The 1,815-nt window shown below is 58.3% G+C and overlaps 1 protein-coding gene across 1 annotated transcript in view; it reads left to right on the top strand.

The window, feature by feature from the left end:
• The first annotated feature begins 293 nt into the window (after positions 1 to 293).
• Positions 294 to 1,815, top strand: part of UBE2O (ubiquitin conjugating enzyme E2O) — a 17,793-nt gene continuing 16,271 nt past the window's right edge. Inside the window, exon 1 of the mRNA XM_015559215.1 lies at positions 294 to 323. Coding sequence (XP_015414701.1) covers positions 309 to 323 — 15 coding nt within the window. The 5' untranslated portion in view covers positions 294 to 308. The remainder of the gene's footprint in view (positions 324 to 1,815) is intronic.

Below are 1,815 nucleotides of genomic sequence, written 5' to 3'. Positions count from 1 at the left end.
CCGCCTGCTGGGGTCTGTAGTCTTCTCTGCCCTCAGCTCACAAGTATGACAGAACCCATAGGAGGACCGGCCCCTGGTCCCCACTCCACCCCTACTTCAGTGAGAACCTGGCCCTGCGGAAGGAGTCGGCCTTGGATCAGGGCGCTGGCGTGTTATTTTTACAGTCTCTTCCACCGTATTTGCATTTTTAAAAATAGAGTGCTGAGTGAGCCCTCTCCGAATGAGTCTGCTTCAGGAGGTAGGATGCGTTTGCAGGGAGTGGCTCCTGATCGATCCTCAGGGCTGGGCGCGTGGACGGAGGAGCCGAGATGCGCTGGGAGGAGGTGAGGTGGGCATCACGGGCCGCTGGGGGACGGGTGAGCCCTCAGCTCTTTGCCGACCAAAGATGACGTCATTTGGAAGATTGTGTCATTTTTCTGAGGGTTCGCAGCAGGAAGGTGAAGGAGGGGGTGGGAGCATCTGTAAACCGAGGTCCTGGGGGCCATCCTGCAGGAGTGGGAGCAGGCAAGGACAGGCGCTTCCTGCCAGGGCACGTCTTTCTCAGACCTGGAGCTGGTAGGTGCTGGGAGAGCCAGATTTTAAGCACCAGCTTGTGCCCACCCAGGAACCAGCTCTTACACACCAGGTTCTCGTGGTCACAGCGTGGCCCGGGAGCTGCCTTCTGCCTGGAAGGTGTCCCCAGGTGTCCGCGGTGCGTGCTGGCAGACTCTGGCCTTTGCCAGCTTGGCAGCGGCCGGCCTGGGTCAGGTCCCTTGCCTCTCGGTCAGCGAGGTGCTACAAGCTATCCCAGAGTCTGCGGCTTTGTCCTTGACGTCTGTCTGGGACCTGGCCGCGCCCGGGGGCTGGACCACCCGAGCAGAGCCAGCCAAAGTCAGGGCCACATCACTTTGCGGACCTGGTGCGTGTGCATCTGTTCCAGGCGTGTGTCAGGGATGCTGAAGGCGGTGCCAGTCAGCTCTCACTTGTTAAACCACCTTGCTTCTGTATCTTGAGCCCCAGATTTATGTCTGTAAATTCTTCTAAAATTAAAAACAAATGCCCTAAGTAGTTGGGGTCTGTTTCACTCTAGAAGGAAGGGAAACTTACTGGTTCACGTGGAACAGTTGTGACCCGGGCGGTTGTTAGACTTGCCCAGGAATGTTAAGAAACAGATTCTGGTTTATCTAGAGAGTCATTCAGCGGGTTGGTTAAAAAATCAGGAATCTGTTTTTTAAGAGAGACCTGAGGGTTCCAATAAAAGCGGCCCTCACACCTGGTCCTGCGTGACTGTCCCGGCGGTGGCTACACTTGATAGTTGTCCGGTTCCTGCCGACGGGGTCTGTCCAGTCATCAGGTCTGCCGTGCGATGGCTCCGTGCGTGTCTAAGAAACCCGGTCCTTCTCCCCACAACGAACCTGTCAGGGCTGCCTCGTTTTTCTTCATAACCCTGCTGTTCCAGCACTGCCAGGTAGATCCCTAGACCGTCCCCTCAGTTTCCGTGGGGCCAGCTCCACCACTTGGTCCTCAGAGGCTGCAGGTGTGGTCAGCGAGCCCCCTTGCCGTTGCTGACCCAGAAGCGGGTGCTGTCGCTTGGTCAGTTTCCCTCCCTTGCTTCAGGCCTGCGGCCTCCTCCAGGTCTGTGAGGACGAGTTCTGGCTGAAGTTCTTCCTGGGGCCCTAGAGGAGCCTGGAAGGGAGGAAGCTCCAAGCCGAACTGCAGAACCGACTGCCAGGAGGCCGGGGCCCTGTCCACCAGTTACCCTGCTTCCCGGCACCGCAGGGGCCTGGAGGTGTGGCAGGGAGTGAGCTCTGGAGCTGGCAGTCTGGTCCTTCGTAG

This window comes from Myotis davidii, unplaced genomic scaffold, assembly GCF_000327345.1.
Source record: "Myotis davidii unplaced genomic scaffold, ASM32734v1 scaffold274, whole genome shotgun sequence".
NCBI lineage: Eukaryota > Metazoa > Chordata > Mammalia > Chiroptera > Vespertilionidae > Myotis > Myotis davidii.
This window is presented reverse-complemented; position numbering and strand designations above follow the sequence as displayed.